The 26,145-nt window shown below is 26.4% G+C and overlaps 2 protein-coding genes across 7 annotated transcripts; one reads left to right on the forward strand and one right to left on the reverse strand.

The window, feature by feature from the left end:
- Window positions 1–3,239: 3,239 nt before the first annotated feature.
- On the reverse strand, window positions 3,240–9,058 carry LOC112692114 (protein zwilch homolog). The gene is made up of 13 exons (XM_025566668.1): window positions 8,954–9,058; window positions 7,421–7,588; window positions 7,276–7,357; window positions 7,080–7,194; window positions 5,893–6,124; window positions 5,645–5,800; window positions 5,223–5,372; window positions 4,955–5,162; window positions 4,812–4,891; window positions 4,542–4,744; window positions 4,187–4,459; window positions 4,002–4,117; window positions 3,240–3,405 (listed from the first exon to the last, which is right to left on the reverse strand). The coding sequence occupies exons 2-13, from the start codon at window positions 7,568–7,570 to the stop codon at window positions 3,296–3,298; spliced, it is 1,875 nt and encodes a 624-aa protein (XP_025422453.1). The 5' UTR covers window positions 7,571–7,588; window positions 8,954–9,058; the 3' UTR covers window positions 3,240–3,295.
- Window positions 9,059–9,311: 253 nt separating this feature from the next.
- LOC112692115 (nudC domain-containing protein 2-like) lies at window positions 9,312–12,651 on the forward strand. 6 transcript variants are annotated; one of them, XM_025566673.1, is made up of 5 exons: window positions 9,312–9,402; window positions 9,479–9,552; window positions 10,883–11,174; window positions 11,281–11,490; window positions 12,395–12,651. In XM_025566673.1, the coding sequence occupies exons 3-5, from the start codon at window positions 10,983–10,985 to the stop codon at window positions 12,467–12,469; spliced, it is 477 nt and encodes a 158-aa protein (XP_025422458.1). In that variant the 5' UTR covers window positions 9,312–9,402; window positions 9,479–9,552; window positions 10,883–10,982; the 3' UTR covers window positions 12,470–12,651. The 6 variants fall into 6 exon arrangements, with proteins under 6 accessions (XP_025422458.1, XP_025422455.1, XP_025422459.1 ...); XM_025566671.1 differs by lacking the exons at window positions 9,312–9,402; window positions 9,479–9,552 and adding exons at window positions 9,857–10,039; window positions 10,102–10,143; XM_025566670.1 differs by having other exon boundaries at window positions 9,322–9,552.
- Window positions 12,652–26,145: the final 13,494 nt, after the last annotated feature.

Here is a 26,145-nt window from a genome sequence, read left to right on the forward strand (position 1 = left end):
AATTGTAAATATTTTATAATTAGATAAGTATAGTTATGACCAGGACTCGTGATTTATAGCACTTAAAATCACTAAAATAAGCGCTTAAAAACATTATAAGCACTACAATAAGCATTTAAAAAATTTAAAATCAAGCAAAAATATTTATTCAAAAAATAAAAATAAACTATAAAATTCTAACTAAAAAATCAAACAAAATAAAAATAAATTTTCACTTTCAAAACGTAAAGGTTTTTATGGATTTTCAAAGGGATTTTTCTGAAAAATAAAATGTAAATTGTTCACTCTGTTCTTGATAATTCTGACATTTGACACTCGTTCTATTTTCAGCGTTGGAATACCTTCATTAACCCTAAAACGATGCCTTGGACAGCGACGAACTACATGACAACGTATAATAAGATAAAAATTAATTTTAATTCTATCAAAAACGACTTTGCAGGAGAAAACTATAAAAACGTACAAAAACTGGTCAAACAAGCAAAACTAATCAGAAAAACTGGAAATAAGCATTTTTTTTAAAAATTGCTGAAAAAGCAATAAAAAGCACATTCAAATTTCATAATTGTACGTGTTAAATTTGACATACACTTCTATAGCACTCTGTTACATTTTAAATCAATCCATAAAAATAAGCAAATACTTTAACTCCCGAGCCCTGGTTTTGACTTTAAGAAATTTTAATTTATTACTTTTTTATTGATCTATGGCTTCAACTACATTGGTCATACTTTTATTACCACCAAAAATTGCCTGTATCATTATAGCCGAATTTTATGAATAAGGGCTCATGATTTTATTTTGCCCTAGGGCCCTAAAGAACTTAATTGCGGTACTGCCCACAGTAATAAAATCTAGAGACCGCCGCTGTTAAGCAATTATCCTTTCCCCACCACACAGTCGAAGGATGTTGAGTGTTCCACATCCAAGTTGTACCGAACTTACAAATCTGGACGTAGAACACATTTATAAAACAAATTAGTATTTTGTGTTTAAAAATCACATCGCATTAACTCCTGTGTCGTTTTTAACGTGACGTGAAAGGCAAATAAAACTTTTTGAAACCCTTTAGTAAAAAAGTACATTTTTCTATGCGATATAATTCATAATAATTACCTTAACATTTTAATTCGATATTCTCATGGCTACATAGAAGTAAGAGTATTGGGCAATGTCAAAGTTTGTTTAGCGAAGTTATGTTTCAAAAATTATATATAGTCAACGTGGTACAGTTTTAAAATGAAAACGTTCTAAAGTTGGTGTCCCATTTTGCTTGACTGAAGTCGTTACATAAAAATGTGTATCGTAAGACTTCTTAGATCAATAACCACCATAATAAGCCTTTGGGTCATTTTTAAGTACATAATCAAACTAAAAATACATATGTGAGAATTTCATTTTAATTACAACGCAAAATGTATGGTTTAAAATGTATTTCTAAATCAGAAAATATTAATTAAAAAATGTATTAATTTTATTATTTAGATGAAATGATTTTTCTTTTTTTTTTTTAAGATTATAACTGAAAATATTCATCTGGCGCAAATAAGGTGGATAAGTATCCTAACTTATAAATTATCTAATTTACTAATTAATATTAATAATATCATTCCATTTGGACAACAGTTCTTAACACGTAAAAATAATCATTGGAACCATATTCCCTCGAGTTTACAAGAAAAAAAAATTAAATAATTAATTTTTATATATACTTTAATAATGTCTGAATGTATTATACAGGGGAATTAAGTTATTTTATGGGAACTTAGTTGTAATGGTTGGCAAAGCCCTAACCCCACCTCCACGTGGTGCCAACTGGTAACGGAACCAGCTTCCAGCAAACGGGGGAGGCACAGAAAGAAAACTGTACAAAACCAAATACCAGCGACCAACAACACCGACCAGAGAGGCTAACATCGCCCTCAAACATCGACGCAACAGCCGAAGGATCGAAATCGACGAGGACCGAAACGAGACCATCTGCCGGGCATCCTTCTCATGTCTCACTTCCCTTCATCTGAAAAGGCCCTACAGCGGCAGGCTGCTCCAGAGCACTTAGTAGGGCACCTACACGACGGTTTATCACCGTTAGGGTGATTCCGATTAAAGATGGAAAACGGAGCGACGATGGGACGGTCACAAGATGCCACTACCGACCGCGGCTCAGATGGACCACAAACCACCATAGGACGAAAAACTGCACAAAAAAAAAAAAAAAACCAATCACCGGCGACTAACAACACCGACAGAGAGGCAAAACATCGCCCACAGACCGAGCGGCGTCGTCGGTTAAAACTGAAAAAAAAAAAAAAAAAAAAAAGTTGTACTTAAGAGATTACAATAGGAAGTCGTACACACAAAGTTCCAAAGCAGTAATGTGAGTCTCGCAGTGAACCAAATTTAAGGGCTTTCATTTTATTATAGATATTATTTTTTTAAATATCTAATCGTTTTTAAGAATATAATAATAAATAATAAATCCAACACTACATATTTATGAAAGTTTATCATTACTTAGGTACTATTGAATATAATATATCGCATCAATATTTAAAATACTTACCTTGATATTACCTGCACAACAAATTATGATTTAAAATTTGTATGCAATGACATTTGAAATTTCATTCATTAACAACAGTGAAATTCAATTTATAAAAACAGTTCCATCATATTACTTTCAAGTCGATGTTATGTACCGTTATGTTTGATGGAATCTCTAATCTCTAATTAATTAAAAATTAAATAAGTAAGAAAATAAATGTAAAGAAAAAAATATTGTCATAGGTAACTAATAAGTTAGTACTTTTCAATATACTGTCAGTGACAAATTTAAGAATAATTAAATCCCTCATATTAAATATACCAAATTTTTCCATTATCAAACAGTGATTCACTTTTAATTACTTTTTTAGTTAACTTTGATTACTTTAATTTAAGTATAATAGTGGTCTTCGAAGGAACATAGTCAGATATAACGTAGTTACCTGACTGTTGGATCCGTACATTGTTCACAAACTTCAATACCTCAATATATATAATGTTTAATAAAGATTTACAAATTATAAATACATTTTTTACCAAAACACAAATTATATAAATATTTATATTTTATTTAAAAATATTACATATATATTAGCTTATACAGCTTAGTTATAAAAAATAGTAGGTTAAACAAAAAGATTTTTTTTTTTAAATTAAATCAAAAATGTACATTTTATTGCATAAATACTAAATGTATTATAAATATAAGAACAACTATAATAAGAATAAAATGTTTAAAAGGTTATTCATATTATTTGAAATGATCTGACAATACATGGAAGTTAATACAGTAATATGTCTCTAACGCCATAGTTGTTTGATCCATTGATTTAGTACTCTTCATTTCACCATTGGAAATACCTAAATCATAAATATGCTTAATATTATTATTATAAAATTCAAGTTAATTTCTTGAATTTCACTATATGTCTGAACAAAAACAAATAAAAAAAAAACCATAAATGCTAAGAATTTATTAGCATACACAGAAATAACACAAATTTTAATCTATAATAATAAAACAAATAACTATTAGGTTCATTAAATTTAAAATGATGAAGGTTCTACTATAATTAAATTAAAACCATTTTAAATTTCATATTAAAAAAAAAACATTATTGCTTAGGGAGATTCAATTTACTTCTAGAGGCTTTTTTTAATAAATATTACTAATCAATTAACTACATATTTGATTATAACCAAATAAATAGTATACATATATTAATACTATATCATATTACCCTTAAAATTGAGTAAAACAATCAGAAGAAACCATACAAAATATCTACTTTAATTGCATTAACATATATAAAGAAAGTTATTTTTTAATAAGCTTTTATCACTAAATATCAACTATCCATTTTATCCATAGATAATGAGAAAAATATTTATCATTAATTAGTTGCAATTTAAACCTTGATAAAATTATAATTTAGATATAACTTATTGTAATATACCTTGATATACTTGTTTAGGTAAAATGTTTTTAGTATCACGATGAAATATGCTAATAACACGTCGATTATTATTCTGTGATGTTAACTGTAATGTCCAGCTATCATAAGTAAATGCTCTGAAAAAATAATAAAAAAAAGTTAATAACTAAACCACAAATAGTAAATACAATAACAAAACATAATACTTAGGTATGTGATGTTCAATAAAATGGGTATTAATTGAAGACCGGAATATTTGTGGAGGTAGAATTTTAACAGAAGTTACTGATTGTATTGGTGATTCATCACCAAGATAATAGCTCAATGCCTTTGTTATAACTGGCATCATACTCTGAGTAGATATATTTAAAACAGATTCAGTAATGGCAGCTAAATCTAAAACTGTATGAACTCTACATAACCATATCATCCATGACTCTAACGTTGTCCACCAATTAGAATAATCAATATTACAAAATCTAAAAACAAAAAGCTTGTCTATATAAATAATATATTTATACATATATAATTTAATATATATCAAATATTCATATACAGTACTTGTTGTTATATTCTAATTTTAAATTATCAGCCAAAGCTACTTTTGAAACTACAAACGCTTGAGTGTAATCATTTTTTAATTTTTCAATACCAATTTCAATTAATAGCTGAAGAGGATCATACAACTTTTCTGGATTAAATAAAGTATTTCCTGGTAAAGATTTTAATATATGTGCTAACCTTGTACCATTTGAAGATTTAATCTAAATTTAATAACATATTAAAATTTAATGAATAATTATTAATCGATAGATTTAATGTAAAACATACCAATGGCTTAAATGTTTCATTTTTTACAGACTTATACAAAAGTTCAAAACACCCAATCAAATCATGATATGATTTGCATTCTATAGATTTAAATTACATTAAAATAAAATTTAAAAACAAAAATAAATTCTCTCATTACAAACCCAGCAAATATATCCAAAGTTTATCGGTAAATTCTTGTTGAATACATTCAGAAGCAATGACATCTATGACACATTGACAAAATAATTTTTGTTCATTATCTTCTTGCCCTCCAAATTTCCCTCGTTTGTACAATGTAGAAGATACATTTTGCAACATACTTGGGAACATTTCAATAATTTTCCCATTAGTACTACCTCTTATATCACCCTACAAAATTACATAAAATCAAATTTTCAAATAAAATTTGATCATTATGCAAGTGCTTACTTGAAATTGAGGAAACACAATATTATGTCTGTTAGTCAAACATTCATCTTTCAAATATTTCAATTGATCAATTAAATCTTCTAAAAATAATAATTGGTGCCATAATGAATGCAATGGACTAGTTTCATGACCTAATATACAATGAATGTCCTGAAAAGTAAATTCTTGTGAGGCATTTGTTATAAATAATTTAATATTATTGATACAACTAGTGATATATTTTATAAATCTATGTTTTTATAATTATTTTTTTTATTATTTCATTATTTAATGAATGGAAAATTAAATAAAATACTTATCACCTATATTAATACATAAAAGTATGGAAGAACAAAAGTTGTAAAAATAATGAATTTAATTAATTTGTTAGTTTTTCTTTTTAATTAAAAAATATACTGTATTAAATGTTTTCATATACTTACAATAGATGACTCTGTTGACATGAGAGGAGCAAAAAGAGATGGTCTACGCCAACTAAGATGAAGAACAACCATTCCTGGATTATTGTCAATAAATGTTAATTCTTCTGTATTAGTAACAGTATTTAAATTTATTACAGCAGACACTTTAGACTCCAACTAAATATAATATAAATAATTTAAGTAATTTATAATATTTATAGTAAATATACAAACAGTAAAAATTTGAATTATTTATAATATTTATTTACTATCATAGATGACACTTGAGGAAATTTCTTATGAGTTTCTATCATACTTTGTACAGATAACTCATCATGTTCTACATCATTATGACCTTTATATTCACCCCAATAACGTGAATTCCATCCTTTACATGTATGAGAGCCCAACAAAATTGTATTATTCTTAAGTCCATCACATAATATGAATATTGGTACACTAATCAACTGATTATCCTTTAGTTTTAAGTACACTAGTTGCCTAAAGATAAACATTTTAAATTATTAAATGCATATAGATTTTAAACATTCGTTTTTTTTCTTTTAAATCTTTTAAATTTTTTTTTAATTTTATATTACTATAATTGTCAATCACATAATTATTAATTTTAATTTTAATAGTTCATAAATTTAAAATTGGTAAAAAAGTATTTTTTGAGTTTAATAATCATTACATATAGTAATCTGTTTTTTTTTTTTTTTTTTGTAGCAATAAGTGATATCCAATTAATAAAATAATGGTAAAAATGCCGATGATATAGGAAGAGAAGTAGAAGCTGTTCAAACAATAACTCACTCCACTGTAATAGATTTCTTTACTACGTCCATTACACAGGCAGAAGAAAATGGAGTATATACAAGTGATATTTTGGTGCTTAAACAACAAGCATAATTTAAAACAAAATAATAAAAACAAATAAGTTTTTTTAAACCAGTACTATCAAAAAATTAATTAACAGTACAAAATAAATTTGTATGTATGTATGCATTATTTATTTTTTAATAAAATAAATGATAGTTTTTCATCAAGGTAAAAGCAATTTTATGTAAGCCACTATTAGTCAGGTTATTTTGTTAATCCGACAATCCTCTGATCTGGCATCTGTAAGATTATCAAGAATCTACTGCATTTGTACATTCAAATTTAATCTTGATAAAAAAAAATATAAAACCATATAACCATACTATCATTATATGCACAAAGAAAGCTAAACTACAATAATTAAACTGGAAACTCTCCTACTACCAGTGTTTTTTAAGAAAAATACGTTTCTTGCCTCATATATAATCTAAAATCTACGCTATTAAACTTACAATTTTGTTTAAATTATCATAATTTAAATTTATGATTACAATCTAAAAGTCTATGCTAATAATATTATTTTTAAAAAATGTAAATAAAATGTTTAATAAAATTTTGAGTTTCCATATTTTACCTTGCTTGAAGCAAATTTAAGGGGAAATGGCTATCTATAGGTCTGTTTGTTTTAACTTGAATTATTTCAGCTTTTACTGGACTAAAAGGACATTCTAATGGATTTCCAGTTAATTCTAAAAAGCAAAAACAAATAATTTTAATACTAATAATAAATCAAGAAAATTACAATAAAATTCAAATTTAAATCTAGGTACCTAATTCATCATCGTCATCTTCATCATCAGAACTCAATGAATTCAAAACATTAGAGTTTACAGCTTTTTGAGATGGTTTTTTCTAAAAATCAATATTTTTTTATTAATTCATTAAAACAATATAATTACAATGAAATATACTGACATAAATATAACCAACTATGGGATTATCATCACTATTGAAACAGAATGGTTGAATGTATGAAAAGGTCCGAGAATCACATTGATTCAGAAAAAATTCAGGATGTAAATTAATTTTTCCATGACAACTTTTGATAAAACTATTAAGATCCATCGAGAAAATAATATGTACCTATAACAACATATAACATATAAAAGACAGCAAATTAATACATGATGAAACAATACATTTATTTTACTATTAATCCTATATACAATTATTAAATATTTCAGATTAATCATGAAAATTATACTATACAATATTTTCAATTGATTACATATTAATTCATAAGAAATGTTTACCAAGTATAACTTGTAAAAGTACTATAAAAAAAATATTATACATACATGTTACTATTTTTAAAGATATGTGATGTATTATTCAATTCCCAAGAAAAAAAAAACCTCTGTAAATTATACAAATATTGAACGTTTTAGAATCTATAAATATTATATTATATAGATACTACTGTACAGCGTTTTTTAAACTTTTTTATCCATGGAACCCTTTTTGATGTCCAAATTTATCATCGAACCACTACTTTTTTTTTAACTTTAAGCTTTTTTTAGCTTTTTAACTTTTCTTAAGATTATTTGTAAATAAACTATAATCATATAATAATATTGTGTTAAAGGTATTCAATTCAAAAAATATGTTAAAATAATAATAATTGTATACATATATAATAATACTTTGATCATAATTACCTTAATAAGACTAAATATAAATTTAGTCTATTCCATATGGCTTATAATTGTTATTTAATAAACAAAGATATTTTTTTCTATAATGCAAACATTTTTTCACCATTACTAATCTTAAGTTGGAAATTTTAAAGTAATTTAAATTTTTAAGAAATAACTTTAACTTCATGGAACCCTGAAGTGATCTACACAGAATCCACAGTGATCCACCCAGGTTCCGTGAAACATAGTTTAAAAAACGCTACTTTATTATATTGAGAATAATCAGGGCCTAAAGTGGAGGGTGCATGGGGACTCGGTTCCTCTACATCTCATGGCACTTATAAAACATCCCCTTTAATATTTTTTTGAAAAATTTACTGAAACACTGTTTTATAAAAATAATCATACACAATAAACCAGTTGTCAAATTGGCTTTGCAATTTAATTAATGTCACTAGGTGTTAAACAGTGGTCTACAAACAAAACTAACTTATATTAAATATAAATTATAAAGCAATATATAATTATAAATACATTTTTTCAACTATTTTATTTTATTAAAAGATATTTAAAACAATAAATAAGTAATTTACAAGTTTAAACATTTTTACAGCACATATTTGTGATGGTAGTGGAGGAAATTGCTCACTAACAACACTTCATAACATTATATATATATTTATAATTAATAACCTAGTAATTGTATAGGACTATATAGAATGCTGAGAATTATATATAGATTAGAGTCTCCCTGATTTTTTTTGCCGCTTTAAACCCTGAGAATATTAATATCAAACATAAGTTAACTTACTCGTGCAACGTATTTTTTCAATGGAAAGCGTATTTGATATAAATTAAAACCAGATTAATTTGTTCAACAATAAAAAATATTTAGTCGTAATTGCTAAGAGTTTTATTGTTATAGTTATTAATTTATGATTATTATTATTAGTAATTTCACAATTTTCGTATAATATAGAGTAATAAAAATATATTATAGTAACATATGAATATTAAGAACATATTCAATATAAGTTGTGATTCCTGAATAAAGATAATAACAACAAAAAGTAATGTTATTTAATCGACAAAAATTGGCGGGCAACTTCAAGATAGATAAACATGGTGGGCAACTATTACTATAAATTGTAGGTTAATAAATGATAAGGATCTGAAAAAGTCCGATTTATGAATCATAAAATTTATTGTAATCTCGACAAGTCATGAAAAAAATCTGAGTTTTTTAACAATAATTAATGGGTAAAAGCTAAAAAGTGTAAAGATAGATCTCTACAAGTTTACGGTTGATACGCAAAACATTGTTATTTATTTTTAGGTAATTTATGTTTGTATTTTGTGATTGAAGATGCAACCAACGAAAACGAAGCTATTATCAAAAAGGTCTAACTGGTAAGCTTGTTATAACCTGTTGTAGTTAGATAAATAAGATAGATATAATAAATAGATTTTGTCTAGGATTGCGCAAAAACGATAATGGTTCGATATATCGATGAATGAAATATCGATGTAAACTTTTATATAGATATCAAAATATCGATATAATTTTATAAATTAATATTATTAGGTCATATAAATAAATAAAATGCAAATAACAAGTAAATATTTTAATATATAATGTGTAATATTTAATATATAATATATATAATTATGTGTACATTGAATATTATAAAATTTACATCTTGTATAAGGTAAAACACTTAGAAAATTAGAAATTCAGAACCAATACTTATCATCTAAAGATTGTAAAAACACAAGTTTTGAACACCACCATTGGGTGTTTCATAAACTTGTACAAATATTGACTGACTGGTGAAATATTGTAGAATACGTGAAGAACTCCACTGTGAAATTTCACAGTTAGGTACATTACAGTTTGGTAATATTTAAGCTCATTTTTAAAATTTGTTTTCAAAAATTAATTAATATTTTAAATCACAGCGATGAACAATTAATTGTTACTGATGGTCTAACTATCAACTGGTAAGCACCAAGTAGATTTAGATTTAGATATGTTTAGAACTTAATATTTAGTAAGTAGTAATTGACACTTGACGACAAACGACAGAGCAAATAATATTTAATACCTAATACCTATGTATTTTGTAATATACCTATACTTCATAGTCTATTCAGAGTTACGACTTTACGAGTGCTTACAACTATCGATAAATATCGAAATGTTATGAACTGCGGTGCATTCCAGGAATTTTATTGAAAAACTATGGTCGAGTGCCAGACTTCCGGGTAATCCTAATAATAATCACAGGGGGTCGCGAGTACATATATAAGGATACGTTGTCCCGGTGATCGAAAACGGCGACAACCGAGATAATTATAAAGCCATTAAAACCTGTATCAACGCATGTCTAAAAAAATAACTTGGAATCAATTAGTATGAAAAAATAGTTGGATATATCAATATTACATAATATATGCATCAATATTATATCGATATATCGGTATATAAATATCCATGCGATATTTTCGATAATATCAGACTGTAATATCGATGAAACGATAATATCGATGTTGGTTGCACATCCCTAACTTTGTCATGATCATAATAAAACGAGTGATGTGATGGTATGTATGTTGGTGTATGTTGATAGTTGAGTCGGTGTTTGTTTTTAAGCATTTTTATCGTAAACTGTTAAACTTAGTACGACAAAAATAGTTAATTTTGTATGAAATAAAAATAAAATAATTTTTTCATTCATAGGTAACTAGTGGTTACTACAGCAGTTAACCTAACCTAACGTCGGAGTATAGATTAAACCTATCTAATGCAACTAAATTCGAATTCAATTTCTGATTGAATTATGGCTGCTAGTAATTTTGACGAAAAAAGTGGTATTGTACCTTGTAATACAGAGTGGGGTAGGTGGTGGCAAACCTTAGAAGAATTGCATATCGAAGTGAAATTTACTGTAAGCACCCGTTCAAAGGATGTCAAAGTCAATGTTACCAATTCAAGTATTACTTGTCAAATTTTAGGGAAAACTTTATTTTCTGTAAGCTAATTTGACTAATATTTTTTATATTTCTGTTGCCCAGAATAGATTAAGACTGTTCTGTGGTGTAGTGTTGCTAATTTATTAATTTGTTTATATTCTATAGGGAAATTTATTTAGAAAAGTACATGCAGACGAAACTGTTTGGACATTAGAAGATAATGGTACTCTCTTAAACATTGTATTGGCTAAAGCAGACTTCATCAAAAAAGAAATTGTTTGGGAAGCTTTAATGGAAGATGGGTCATACAGAGCAGATCCTGTAACCTATCATGAAATGAGAAAAAAAATGGATCTTGAAAGGTTCCAAATTGAGGTAATTGCATAAGAATTGTAAAATAAAATATATGAGTACTATATTTAATTAAGAGAAGTACTACTTATCTTGTCAAAAAAAAAAAAACTTAAATCAACTAAATTAATTCACTCTAATTTTTTTCATATTTAATTCATTTTGTATAAACTTTCAAATGTTTATGCTATAAATAAACTATAATATTTAAATATAGTTTCTATCTATTTTGATTATTATGTCACATATTAAATGTTTATTGTTATTTCATGAAAGAAAATCTAAACTTCACATTATTTTTTTCAGATTCTATAATTCATAAATTTCAATATTCTTTTAAGTTATTGAAATAATAGGTAATTGGTATTCAGAATTTACTACAGTTTATCAAATTTAATATGTCTATATATTGTATCTATCTCTTACTAATTATACTTACTACTAATTTGAATGTTTTTTTTAAATAAGCTATACTTCTATAAATTCTATTAACATCTGAAATTTAACATTGTTATAATTACATAATATTAATTTCAAACTTGAACTAATAGTATATTACTTTAATATATTATTATAATATCTAAATAATGAGTATTTTTTACTTAAACTAGGTAACTAGATATTAACCTTATTAAAAACAAATAATTTGAAAAAAAATAAAATGTATAATAGTTCATACTATTTTAATACGTATAATATTTACATGTAAGACTAAATTGAATTCCTCAACAAAAAATACTTTTTTTTATTAACATTTTATTAACCCTTTCTTAAATGTTAATTGTTGCTGAATTAAATACAACTATTTATACTTGAAAGACAAGAAAATTAGGAAAGTTCTGTGTTAAATCATTTAAATGTAAAAAACATCCACATAAAAATTTATGATATCAATATCATAATTTAAAATAATTAAATCATGTTTTAGTATCCTGGAATGGACTTCAGCAAAGCACAGCTTCAGAAAAATTATGACACTGTACCCGGCCTCAATACTCAATAATTTTTGGTTAATTACATTATTATGTACTATTAATCTTATACTTATGTATGTAGACTATATTTTTAGTAAGCTAAGGTTTAAATATTACTTTAAATTGTATTTTTCATTTGTTAGGATCAATGTAAAATTACTGTTCCTCCTTTATCAATTTGTTTTATTATATACCTTGTTCCTTCGATGTATACAATGTTTTTTAAATCTAATTCTTAAATTGTTATTATGTTATATCATGTTGAACAATTTTTAGTATTTCAATCATTTTGCTATAACCTATGGAGTATTAATCATTTCTACCAATATTATGACATAGTAAATTGCACATGGTCAGTGGTCAAAAAAGGCATTAAATATTTGTACCTATTCAATTTACATATTTATTTGTACAAATTTTAAAAATCTGTACATGAATAAAATAACATCCAAAACATAAACATATATATGTTACGGGCTATTAATCTGCACAATATCCAACTTAAGTGGTTAAAGTGAAAATAAAACACATTGCTCGAGCATTATGTACAATGAACGAATGCGTGAAGGGTATATAATGTATAAAAATATATCTATTGTCAGTTGTATATTTTGGGTGATTTTTCGGGGGATGTCCAACATTTAATGAACTTCACAAATGAAAATTTTAGAAATATTTACTGATATAAAAAAAAATCAAACTAAATGTTTTTAAATTACTAATTTAAGATATATATTCGGGGCCCGTTGTTTCTGCCTTTTATACAAAATTATTTAATAATCTCATTCGCCATAGCATAAGATGCAAATTTGAATATTTTTATTGTGCTAAAATATTTACAAGTAATATATATATCTAGGTCAAACAAGTGTAAGTAAAGGGGGCCTGGAACCGATAAACCCCGGGTCCTCAAAAGTTCTCACTGGTTCTGACTATACCTAATAAAACAATTAATAGTGGTATATTCACAAATTCAGGTATCTCGTATACATTATGTCTGTATTTTAATAATAATACAATATGTGTATAAGCTATCAGTCTATAGACTTATAAATCTTGCATGGCATATTTATGTATACATAAATAAACGGCCATGCAAAATTTTGTACTATAGATTTATATGATAAATTTTATTAAAATATGCTCTTATTACTACCAAAAAAATTTTATAATATTTATAGTTCTTAATTTATTTGTTAAAGTTGAGTTTAATCTACTAATCGAATCCTATATCTAAATATTTGTGTTTCAAATTGCTTCAAGAAATAAAACTTTGTTTCTTAGAAGTCATCTAATGTATAATCTGATTCAATAATGATATTCACTATATTTTTTGTGAAAGTTAAATTATAAAATGTATTAATAGGTAGGTATCTAAATAATATTTAATTATAAATGTAATAAACAAAAAATTTTCTTGTACCCTAATTTGAAATTAATAAATAATTATAATATTCGCGAGAAGACCAATATTGATAATTGTAATTTGTTTTATTAGTGTCAAATCCTTGGATATAAATATAATTTCCTTGTATATGCACCTTATGGTTCTACAAGTAAATGTTATAACCAAACTCAATTTATGCGCTATACAATAAATGAAAACTACTTCAGGGTGTAAGTCTCTTGTTCTAGTTTGAACACTAAAAAAATTATATGATTTATAATTTGTAAGTAGTAATTATTTTTAATTTATATAAATAAATACTCAACTAAAAAACATACTAATACATTTAAAGCAAAAAATAGCAATACAAGATCTACTATTTTCTAGCCATTTAAATTCAGTATAGTATTTAGCATTAAAACTTCTATTCTGATTTCAAAATGTTGTTAATGGAAATATCTAGAAAAAATAAATTCTTCAATATTTTCTTTGTAAAACAAAATAATGTAACACTAGTTAATACATTATGTTATTAATCAAGGATCGAGTTATTTCTTGTTTTATTCTAATTATAAATTATTTATTATTTAAATATTTTTTATTTACTTGAAATTTAGGTTACTTTTGACCCAAATTTAATGTGACCCTTTTCATCAGACTGTATATTAAAATTTAAAACATTCTTTTTCAGTTCAATTTTTTCATCATTGCTGTTATGTTTACAACCTTCATGGTTACATATTTTATTTGCTTTTGCAAATGATTCTTGACAGACATATCAAAGTTATTTATTCGTGTTTATATTCTCTGTTTCATTTTTGTTTTTAATATTCAAAATTGAAGAACATTCTTAAAATTAGTCTAACTACTTATCATGTTTTTGTTGATTTAAGTAATTTCACAAAAAGAATACTGCGTCCAGGAGCGGATCCAGAAATTTATTAAGGTGGGGGGGGGGGGTAATTAAAATTTATTAAACAGATACTATTCATACTTAATAACATACTTCTTAATATTATTAATTTTAATTTATTTTTTAAAACTGGTATCAATAACAACAATTATATAATTAAAAAAACAACACACATTTTATAGATATGGTACACCAAAAATAAAAAAAATTCAAAATAATTAAAATACACATTTAAAATTAAAAATTGAATAAGGTTACATACATTTACATTTTACATTGTACACAATAGTATATATCAATAAAATAATAATAAAAATAAAATATTAATGACTTCATCAGACACAATTACAACATCATTATGTACATTCAGCAGAGCTAATCCAACTAATCTCTCTTCACTCGTTCTATTTCTCAACCAGACTTTTAACCTTTTCAAGGTAAAACAACTTCTCTCTGCCGATGACACTGTCACAGGTAATTTTCTAGGATAATAAACTCAAGGAGGGAAGGGTATCTACCCTATTACCCCCCCTTTGATCCACCACTGACTGCGTCACTACAGGTAGGTACATATAAGTACCGACAATACTGTACATAATATGTATTCATGTTATAGAGTATAATATTAAAACAAATGAAAGATAGTATTTAGATGATGTAATTTATCCTTTATTATTAAAGTACATGATTTATAATAAAACCATGAAAACTAAAGATCTATCTATAGATGTATCTAGTTTTCGTGAATAAAACAATTAGCTTATTGAAAATAAATTATGTCGATATTAGAAATACGCCCAACATTTGAATTAGACCGACATGGACACGATATTAATAAAGAGACACGCTGTGGCATCCTGGGTAAATTAATACGCAGCAGGATCGCGAAAAGAATAAAAAAGAAAATTACTCCTGCTGTTATATTTTATTTCATAGTTCTGGTTAATACAAATTTGAGAATGCACAAAATCGATCGCACTCCAAAAGAGCAAAACTACCTATATTGTATTATTTACGTCAGCCCCAATCTTAACTTATATTATGGAATCTGATTCAATACATTAATATCTTATAAAGTTAATATTATAATTAAGTAAATTAATTAATTATACACAGAATGGAGCAGAAGGACTGTCAACAAATAATGTTTTAAATAGGCAATACATTACCTATGTATTATATATAATATTGAATACATAGTTTAATTCACATGTATAAATTAGAAATTAAATTTTGTGCATTCTCAAATTTGTATTACTCGGAACTAAGAAATAAAATATAACAGCAGGAGTAAATTTTAGTTGTTGGCCACAAAAGCCAACAACTAGTTAGCTGTAAAATCAATAAACAATAAAACTTACATGACATATTTTTATGTACATATTCTCGCAATTTAAAGTATATCACGTATATATTTTTTTGTGTACTCTTGGGATTATAGAAGTTTATAATTTTGAATTGCATGTGCAATTGCTGTTATAATAAATAATAACACATTACAAGCAGTTCCTGGTTGAACGAAAAACCATTCTAACAATATCAAGATACCATATTTTGAGAAGGTAATTGTTTAAAATTTAAATATATGAAACATGCAATAAACAATTTTTGTAAGAACCTTGTTTGGGGGTATTCTAAGTGCCCAATATGGGACCCAGTTTGTACACAAAATAATAACTTCAAACGGCTTGTTAAAAAAAAAAAAGCTTTTTATAGCATAATAGTATAAATATATTATACACGGGTAATAGGAAACAAATTATTTTCAAAAAATATAACTAGAAATTTTAATCACTTATGTGTTCGACGAAGACATTTTTAATTAAATGTTAACCTTACACGATTTTTATTTTCTCTTTGTTCTCTTATTTTTCCAGTGATTTTTAAAATAAAAAAAGTGTGGTAATTTATATGGCTAAACACTTTTGAAACTAATATAAATAAATTAAAATAATACATTTTATATTCAAAATGGTAATAACGTGATAGAAATTGTTGAATTGCGTTCCAAGATATCATAACAGCAAAGATTTATGCTATCGTAACAGATATAAACTTTAAAAAGCATAATTTTTTCAATCAACTTATTGGTTTAAGTTATATTTTCAGTTATCATAGTACAAGAAAGTAATACTTAGGATGAAAATATTCTAATTATACAATTTATGTAAAAAAATATAAAACACCGCTATGCTGGAAATAATTTATTCCAGACAAACACAAAACTATAATATATGTAATAAATACATTTAATTTATTTATTATTGTTTTTACATATTAAATCTGTTTTTGTGTAGTTCTAAAAGCGTATCTCAATTCCACTAGAACAGCCCCCCCCTTAAGTACGGTAATAGATTTTTTGCGTGAATTGTTAATGATATACTTTTCCAGAATTCCTTACTCTCATCGTTGCAATAACATGTTTATTGAATATAAATATTAATTTAACCACAGAGATCCGTACCTGGCCACAATAAAAATAATAAAAATTAATAACATCACATTGTTATTGTTAAATTAATTTGATTAATAATTCACTTTTATTTCAGGTATACTGAATATTCAACTTTCTATTTTTTCTTACGTTAATTTAAACAATTTAAGAATGAATAATTATACAGTAAGTATAACAATATGTTTTATTTGGGGTGCCATTTATAAAGAATAAAATATACACCCCATCCCCTTGAAAATTTGAATTATAATTGGTCTAGGTGTATATGGATAATTTAATATTTGATTTTAGTCATAAGACTTAGAAGTTTAATATGTTTGCTATTGAAATTATATGTAAAGCATTTTTATAACTTGAATATTTTTGATAAATTATTAGAGTATATTATGAAATTAAAATTTGAAAAATGCTAAGATTTATATTTTTACATGTGTATATATATGTGTGTGTGTGTGTGTGTGTGTATTTATAGTTTTAGTATGGAAAAATTAAATTTCATGTGAAAAAATATTCTTTAAAATAAGCGTATAAAAAAAAATTGAGAAAATTATTTAACGATTAATTTTTGTTTAAAGTTCTGGTGGTCGGAAAGAAATTGACTTCATTATAATATTTTATTCTTGTACTGTCTTATTAAAAATTGAAATGGCACCCTTGGTTTTATTACTATATAGTTAAATGAAAATATATATTCTAAGTAATTAATTTCAAGTTTTTTTCATTAAACCTTTTTTAATTACATTTTAAATCAAAACTATTTGAACTAGCTTTAAACAGTTTAAACTAATCAATGTTTACATTTTGCAAAAGCGATTTTTTTTTTTAAAGTCCCTTAATAACTAATCCAGTACAAATTATTTGCTTCAACATTTTTAAATTGTTCAACATGTGTATTGAATTTAAAATAATTTTATTAGAGTATATTAAACGTTGTGAAATTGGTGGTTGATCTTTTGAACCCCAACAACGTCCTACAATTGACCAATAAAATTATTGCACTACGTGCAAAAAATGCGAATGAACTTGAACTTATGGCTCGTACCATTCATAAAAAGGTAAAAATATGACACTGGCTGTTTTATTAATACCGATTTTTTACTAAATATCTGTGATTTTCTGTTTTCGATCAGGCCTTAAGCAAACCCAATAGCGCGGTATCATATGCTCAATTGTGTGCGTCCATGATAAATGGAGCTGAATTGAACCCATCTGTGCCACGCAAAAATCAAATCCTATTCAAAAAATCTTTGTTGTCCATGTGTTTCGAAAATTTCTATACATACTCAAAGGACAACAGGACTTTGAGAACAAAGAGTGAAAATATGGTAATTACTTATATCCAGTGGCGGATCCAGGGGGGTAAACTCCCCCAAATTAGAAAAATTATGTATTAAAAATCAATAATTTTCATTATCAAGGGAAAATATTTTCAAAACACTCCCAAAAGAAAATCCTGGATCCGCCACTGCTTATATCTAACGTAACTTTCCTACTAAGTATATGCAAGAATTAAAAATGATAATCAACTTGCTACAATTTTTTTTTTTTATACATTACAGCCTACATTTTACAGTGACTTGAACAAGTCGCAGTTAGAACAATACAATTTGTATTTAGCCAATTGCATGTATGTGTTCTATGTATTCTTTTTCTTTAAATAATACTAATATGGTTAATACGAAATATTTGAATAATTTATGAAACTTATTTTAATTAGATTTAACGCTGAACTATATAATCAAGGTGTGCTGTCAGAAAAATGTATATGGGACTTGATCACAAATTTGTTGAAAGAAAACGGAGATCTTCAAGTTCATTGTTTGTGTACATTATTAAAAATTTCTGGATCGAAATTATCGAAAGTAAAATTTGAAATATGACTTAAGCATATTTTTATAAGCTCATCTAATAGTATGATTTATTATTTATAGACGTATAGCATGGCCAAATCTGTTGCGCATCTATTAATACTAGAAAATAATTCGTTTAGAGAAATAGTGATGTCGACGATTTTAAGACCTATAATACGCGATATAACTGAAATGTATTTCGACAGTTGGATTCATGAAGGTAACTTTAACATTATTCTAAATCGTTGCTTGAATATTACCCAAATTTTCATTTGTTTTTCGGAACTAATGCTATGAGATTAGAGGTATAAAACGAATAAAATACTGAAATCAATGAAACTGAGATTTCGGTATCAGTATAATTAATAAGGGTATTAGTGTCGGTGATTTCATTAAAAAGGTTTTGATAACACATTAGGGAAGTTATGTTTTGGTTAAAACATTGGTTGGGCTAGATTTAATTAATTTCGTCGTTTCATATATTAGATCCAGATCAGTCGATTACAAAAGGATCTCGTTTTAAATACAGACAGGAAACACTTGCCGTTCAGTTAATGACAGAATTCATTTATAAAGAATGTTATAATTTTCTCATCAACTTTATAGAAGAAACGGATTCCGATGGAAACAATGTAATTTTATTATTAACAATATTATACATGTAGGCCATATAGCATATTATAAAATCGTATTTCATACTATGATTATCGGTTGATATCACATTTAATCATGATATTAACATATAATTTCAAAATACTTATTTAAGATAAAATAATATATATTTTTTATTTCTATAATTTTTACTACATTCATTTGTAGAACTAAATAATAACCATTAACAGCTCAATGAAATTATTTATTTTTCTTATTATATGCCTTATTAATATTTTTTAGTTCAAACATACAACAAATCAAATTCATTTTTTAATATTTACAGGATATTATAGAACAGTTATCCCCTATTGTACTATGTTTATTGAAAAACGATCAATCTACTTTTGTCGTTTCATTAATTCATGCAGCATTATACGAAAACATTCAAATCAGATTAAAAGCCACCAACATACTAATAAAGCTCTTCAGAGCAAAACATTTGTCAAAGATGATGGTATTTTTAGGGTAAATATTAGTATTTTTATTATTCATTTTTAATTATAGCAGATTAATAAACTTTAATCCAATTAAATACCATAGATTTGATAAACTATATCATGATGAAAAAGTTAACGCCTGCTCACTGAAATACGTAATCAACGATATTAAAGATGACTTTAAGAATTACATGAATATTTAATTTTTTCTACGTTTTTTCTACATTATTCTCATATTATTTACATACATTTTACATTTTTTTTTTACATAACAAATATTCAATTTTATATTATATTTATTTTTTCTTGTAATATACGAGTATAATATTATTGTAAATGTTTGTTTATTTTTACTATCAAATATATGACAAAATGGACAAGTAACATATTTAAAGAAAAAGGTAGATACACAACACAATTGTTTTAAGAAACAAGTATTTTTAATTTAGATATTCCTTAAATTATTTATAAAAAAGATGGATATGTTAATGAAAGAAAAATTAAATTATGTTAATTATGTTTAAACTTAAATCGATGTACAACATCTTTTATCCAAGCCATGGAACATAGCTTAAAGTTATCTCATAGAGTAATTAATTCTTTTTGCCGCTTTCGTTTTTGTCACACCTTACTTCCTGCAGTAGTTGTGGCACTGCAACATACTTTAATGATAAGTTTTAAAAACGCTATATTTTATGTATACTTATTACTTATTGTTGAATCTCATTGATAGATCGCGCTCAAAGGATTGATATCTTCTTATAACTTAACTATTTACTATTTATTATTATTGCCAATTTGTATATTAAATTATCAACAAAATATATATTGTATGTATGGTTGCATCCAAAAACCGCACACATTTGATTTTAACCCCAAAAAGGTTGGTATACAAAAACCGCACACTTCATGGATTGCCAAGTAAGTATATTGTACAGCCAAATACCGCACACTTATAGTGGGTAAAAACCTCACTATATAATGTATTAATAATAATGTATTTTGCATAGACAAATGTTGTATATATCATTTTGAAGTTAATTGTTACATTCAAAAGTTTATCTTATTGCACGTTGATGTGCTCGAAAAATAACCAATACATTTGTCAACCGAAACGCGTGGTATAACGTTAAGTTTATATACATATATATATATAAATATATAAATATTATAAAAAAAGTGTTTTTCTAAATGGATTTTAAAACTATTGATAGTAGGTAATAAAGGTTGTGAGACGGGATGGTCTTAAAGGCCCAATAAACCCTAAGAAAAAAAAGAAGAAGATAGTAATAAAGGGGGCAATTTTTATTTTTTTTTATTTATATTTTAATTTTTTGAAAAAACGTCGGCAGAATTTTAGCTACAAAAATTATTATATTTTTTTTTAAATTTTTCAATGCCTATATAAATTATATACCAACAAATTGTTTTTGAATAAATATGTAGTATAAATAATGAATAATAAATAATATATCATTATAAAATGTGCGGTTTTTGGTTACAAATATTTAAAAAAGTGTGCGATTTTCACCTACCAAAAGTGTACGGTTCTCGGAGTCGTCGGTATGTATTATATATGTTATGTTATTCAGGCACCAGGAAACTAAGCCTTTTTTAACGTACTTTTTTTTTCGCGATTGAGAAGTATTTATAAATATTATTTATTATTATAAGCAGTGACGTATATAGGGGTGGGGCCTCTAGTCCCGGGCCCATAGTAAAATTTCAGATTCAATTAAAACATTTGATGCATATTGCTGAATTATATAATTATATATTCATATGATACCATGGCCCGTACTTACTATTATTGTTGTTGTTCTATGCTAGTATGTTATTTTTGAGATATAAAATTCAAGTTACTGACTAATACCATGGTTCTCCAGAAGAGTATTTTAGAATTAGTTTGTTTATTCCATATCTTGATGAGCTATTTATGTCATTAACTAACAGATTTATCAAACATAAAAAGGTTCTTTTAAGTCTTCAACATATTGCACCATTTTATTTGATTCATTCTAACTATATTGATGTATTAGATGCCATTACCTTTTACCAAACTGATTTTAATGATAGTTTTAATTCGAGACTATGGAGAAGTAAATGGAAACTTTTTTTGTTTAAATTCATCTGACAACATTCCAAAAAATGTAACAAAGATGAATTTCCAACAGAATATGTTTTGTTGAAAATATTATATACCATACCAGTTACTACTGCATCTGTTGAAAGGAGTTTTTCAACACTAGGTCGACTTAAAACATTTTTGAGAAATCAACAAGGCACCGTTAAATTGTCGGGCTTTTGCATTGATGACGATTCATCGTAACATACCTCTAAATGTTGAAAAAATTGTTAATAGTTTTATTTAAAAAAATAGAAAATGAATTTTACATAATATTAAGTCAAAAACATTTTAAGTCTATTTATGTTTATTAAATAATTTCATTTTTACAAATTACATTTCTTCTAATTTTTGTTCAAAATATATTTAATAATATATAGTCTTAACTTTCTTACGATACATGAGTAATGTAACCGGGAATAGATTTTTTTTATTTCTTTTAGCATAGGAACCCCTTCAGCAGTGAAATGTGTGATCAAGAAGGCGATTTAGATTAAAATGGACAACTAGCAGGCACGTAGCTAGGATTACACAACTGGGGTGGCCTTATTTTCGCTAACATTTTTCTAGAGTGGTTAGTATTTTTCTAGAAATCAACAATTACTAACCCCCCCTCCTTCATCACATTCCTTAAAAATAATAAAACAATAAGTAAATACACAATATATATATTTTTTTTAAATTTAATTCTTAGGTATTTTTTAGTGGCGTAACTATAAATTTGGGTCCCCGGGGCAGTATCAAGTGTTGACCTCCATATATTTATATTACCAAAATCAAAAAAAAAAAAAAAAAGAATAACAGTCATTACTTTATTATAAATATAGTACATTTACGTCATATGTACTAAACTGTCAAAAGTATAAAGTAGCAGTGAAATGTGTGATCGAGAAGGCGATTTAGATTAAAATGGACAACTAGCAGGCACGTAGCTAGGATTACACAACTGGGGTGGCCTTATTTTCGCTAACATTTTTCTAGAGTGGTTAGTATTTTTCTAGAGATCAACAATTACTAACCCCCCCTCCTTCATCACATTCCTTAAAAATAATAAAACAATAAGTAAATACACAATATATATATTTTTTTTAAATTTAATTCTTAGGTATTTTTTAGTGGCGTAACTATAAATTTGGGTCCCCGGGGCAGTATCAAGTGTTGGCCTCCATATATTTATATTACCAAAATCAAAAAAAAAAAAAAAAAAGAATAACAGTCATTACTTTATTATAAATATAGTACATTTACGTCATATGTACTAAACTGTCAAAAGTATAAAGTAGCTATTCAAATTTTTTTTTTCTCGCTTTCATCTCAGAAAATGTTTTTATCAGTTTTTAAGTGTCCATTTGTTCTGCTTCATTGGCTTCTATGGCTAAGATTGCTAAATCGCCGAAGCGTTCTTGTTCTAGGGTGCTTCTTAAGTAGTTTTTTATCAATTTTAACTTTGAGAATGATCTTCGACATTGGCTGATGATACTGAAACACTTGAAGTTAGTAATGGTTGTTTCATTAAAAACTCTAAAAATTCTTTTATCGAGTTTTACTTGGCTAACTCTTCTTTTAGGTTAGGTTAGGTTAGTCATTGAAACTAGCATAACTAATTATAGGAGGAGTTCAGCTGATAAATCGTTACTATATTTTAACTGTAACTTTTGTGAATATTCCATTATATCTTTTTCTGAAAGAGAAATTAATACACTAGGGCTCAAAAAATTAAATAAATTACACATTTAATTTGTTCCTACAAAATGGTTATGAAGTTGACAACAAACGACATCCAAAACTTTATAGAACACGTTAACATTGAATGAATTTTCATTATTTTCAAACCTAAATCCTTGAGCAAGTTCGTCAAAATGGTTTTTTGTTATTTTTCTCCTTTTATTAGAAAATTCTGAGTTGACATTCAATTTACTAGCAATATTTCGAGCATTAACTTTTGCATTTTCATATTCATTTTTAAATTTTTCTAAATTATTTTTAGCATTTTTAAATTTTCTGTAGCCTTTAAAATATCCACGTTTTTTGACTGCAGGAGATACCTAACCAAATTAAGTTGAGACAGAATTTCAGTTAAAATTATATATATAAAAATAAATTCAAAGGTACTCATAGTTTTAATTATACGAATCGCTTCATTTCGCTCATCTGGCTTATTAGTATTCAAATGTATTTCAGTTAATGCTTTCATTATATCAAGATATCTCAGTTTAATAGCTAACAGTGACATATATCGACCTGCCCAACGAATAGGATTTAATCATTTCAAAATGATAGTAGATTCCCCAATAAATTTTGAGAGTAAATCCCATCTGTTAATGCTATTATTGTGAATATTATCTATTAGTGATTTTTCATTGACACTTTTAGTTGGGTGGTCATTTAAATTTGTAACTTTGTGTTTTAAATTAGTAGAAATTTCTAAGCCAATTTTCTCAACAATTTCTTTATTAGCAACTTTTAAGAAACTAGTAATTTTAGGAAGTTTTGCTTCAGATTCTTCTATTTTTTTTTTTTTTGTTTTCGTTTTTTGGCTGCTCCACTCGAACTGCTTAACATTTTGATTTCATCTTCCTCTCCCATGATTAGGTATAGTCGACAGTTATATTGTTATTATTTATATAATTTTCATAATTATTTAAACAAAAATAATACAATATATCGAAAATAATGAATTAACAATAAACTATAAACAATACATTTTTAAACAACAATTAAAGTGTTTCCAAACTTTTTGAACACGTGGTATAACAAAAATTACAACTTAATTGTTTTATGTGAGTAGTCCGGACGATTCGACTGTCAAATGTAAAATACTATGTAGAATGTAGATGGACAAACCGGAAAACAGACGATGTTTATATTAATATCACGATAATAATAACAATATTGTCGTACGATTACCATTAGTGATTAGTGGTTAGTTTATGCGTATTGTGTACGTTGTACGAGTGGTACCTACGACGATTGTCATTTTTATTGCATAATAATTATTGATTCAGGATTCTATACACCCATCACGATATTAATTTAAACATCGTATGTTTTAAAATAATATAATATGATAGGTATTAGAGATGTAATGTATATTCGAATATCAGATGCTACAATACCTATTATTATTAATCGTTTTGCGATGTGCCGTATAGGCAATAACACAATACTGAACAATAACCTATACCAAAATTCAATATTGGCAATAACACACATAAATTATATTATAATACAATAAAAAGGCACGACCTGATCGGTTGACCACTGCAAAGCACCCGAGCCGAAGATGCCCTCTGGATCACTTGAACCTTCAATCGTGCGCGCACGGCGAAAAAACGTCCACTCCGACAAACACGGCCCAAAACGAAACATGAAAAATTCGCACAGAACTGTGGCACGACAGCCACGAGCCGATCCTCGCTCCGCGATCACGTGACTCCACGACAGCGACTTAAAACGTCCGCGCAAAAATCAACCCCAACGCCACAACGATCGAGAAAAGACAACCGGGTTGACTTCACCAACGGCTTTTGCCTGCCGTTGCTTTAGGCCGTATGTAAAAGAAGGAGGAAAGCTAAAAAACTAGGCAGTGCCTCCAATTGAGCGAGTTATTATGAGCCGTCTCGGGCGATGTCGGCGGGAACTTGATCGTGTTCGAACAAAAATAATTTTTCGATTATTATGGTTGACTGCAAATTTACCTATCACTTCATCCAGATCCAATGATTTCGCCAATTTTTTTTTAATGCTCATCATAGCTAAATTCGATAGATGTTCATCTGTCATTTTGTTTCGCATGTATGTCTTAAGTCTTCTTTGGCAAGAAAATGTCCTTTCACACCCTGCAGTTGATACCGGAATTGTAATTGAGATCATAGCCATTTAGT

This window comes from Sipha flava, unplaced genomic scaffold (assembly GCF_003268045.1).
Source record: "Sipha flava isolate LNK unplaced genomic scaffold, YSA_version1 70_pilon_pilon, whole genome shotgun sequence".
NCBI classification, from domain to species: Eukaryota; Metazoa; Arthropoda; class Insecta; order Hemiptera; family Aphididae; genus Sipha; species Sipha flava.